Source organism: Pezoporus wallicus, unplaced genomic scaffold (assembly GCF_028554395.1).
Source record: "Pezoporus wallicus isolate ANWC-B61680 ecotype Strahan unplaced genomic scaffold, APGP_CSIRO_Pwel_v1 contig_9127, whole genome shotgun sequence".
Taxonomy (NCBI): domain Eukaryota; kingdom Metazoa; phylum Chordata; class Aves; order Psittaciformes; family Psittacidae; genus Pezoporus; species Pezoporus wallicus.
The window spans coordinates 1-1068 of NW_026637673.1; the positions used below are offsets into that span (position 1 = coordinate 1).

The 1068-nt window shown below is 62.8% G+C and overlaps 1 protein-coding gene across 1 annotated transcript; it reads right to left on the reverse strand.

The window, feature by feature from the left end:
- Nucleotides 1–22: 22 nt before the first annotated feature.
- On the reverse strand, nucleotides 23–431 carry LOC130598089 (integrin alpha-L-like; the record flags this gene model as incomplete). Its single annotated transcript, XM_057407176.1, has 2 exons — nucleotides 23–108; nucleotides 203–431. Coding segments are annotated over 2 exons (315 nt in total), but the record flags the coding sequence as incomplete, so codon positions are not given.
- Nucleotides 432–1068: the final 637 nt, after the last annotated feature.

A 1068-nucleotide genomic window follows, 5' to 3' on the forward strand; every position in this document is an offset into this window, starting at 1 on the left:
CCAACCCCTCCTTTGTGACCACCCCGTGCCCATGCCTTACATGGGTCACCGCCACGCTCATCCCGCTGGAGCACAGCTCCAGGTGGAACCGGTTGTGGTCGCTGGTGCCTACAAGGGGCAGGAACAGGCAGGGCTGTGGTGAGGAGCAGGGCGGGGACAGGGAGGGACCCCTCAGGGTTGGGCTCGGGGGGTTCGGGGTCACCCTCGATGCCGTAGATCTTGGCCTGCAGCTCATGGAAGAGCCCCCGGAGCTTCTCGAAGTCGTCCAGGACCTTCACGTACTCGGTGCTGGGCTGGGACGCGAACTGGCTCAGGTAGAGCCGCGTGTCGGGGCTGTTGAAGTTGTTGCCCACCTGCGGCGGGGCAGCCGTGGGTCCAGGCGCTGCCGGGGGGGCTCCGGCACCGGCACCAGGGACAGGGCCTGAAGGGTCCTGGCCAACCAGGTACGGGCAGGGGGTGCAGGCGCAGGTACAGGCACAGGAACAGGCAGAGGGTAGAGGCAGCACAGGTACAGGCACAGGTACAGGTGCAGATACAGTCACAGGAACAGGCAGAGGGTAGAGGCAGAGGGTACAGGTGCAGATACAGGCACAGGTACAGGCAGCACATGTACAGGCACAGGTACAGGCAGGTACAGGCAGAGGGTACAGGCAGCACAGATACAGGCACAGGTACAGGCAGCACAGGTACAGGCACAAGAACAGGCAGAGGGTAGAGGCAGAGGGTACAGGTGCAGATACAGGCACAGGTACAGGCAGCACAGGTACAGGCACAGGTACAGGCAGTGCAGGGACAGGCAGCACAGGCACAGGTACAGGCACAGGTACAGGCAGCACAGGTACAGGTACAGGCACAGGTACAGGCGGCACAGGTACAGGCACAGGTATAGGCAGGTGCAGGCAGAGGGTACAGGCAGCACAGGCACAGGTACAGGCCCAGGTATAGGCAGGTACAGGCACAGGTACAGGCAGCACAGGTACAGGCACAGGTACAGGCACAGGTACAGGCACAGGTAGAGGCAGCACAGGCACAGGTACAGGCACAGGTACAGGCAGCACAGGTACAGGT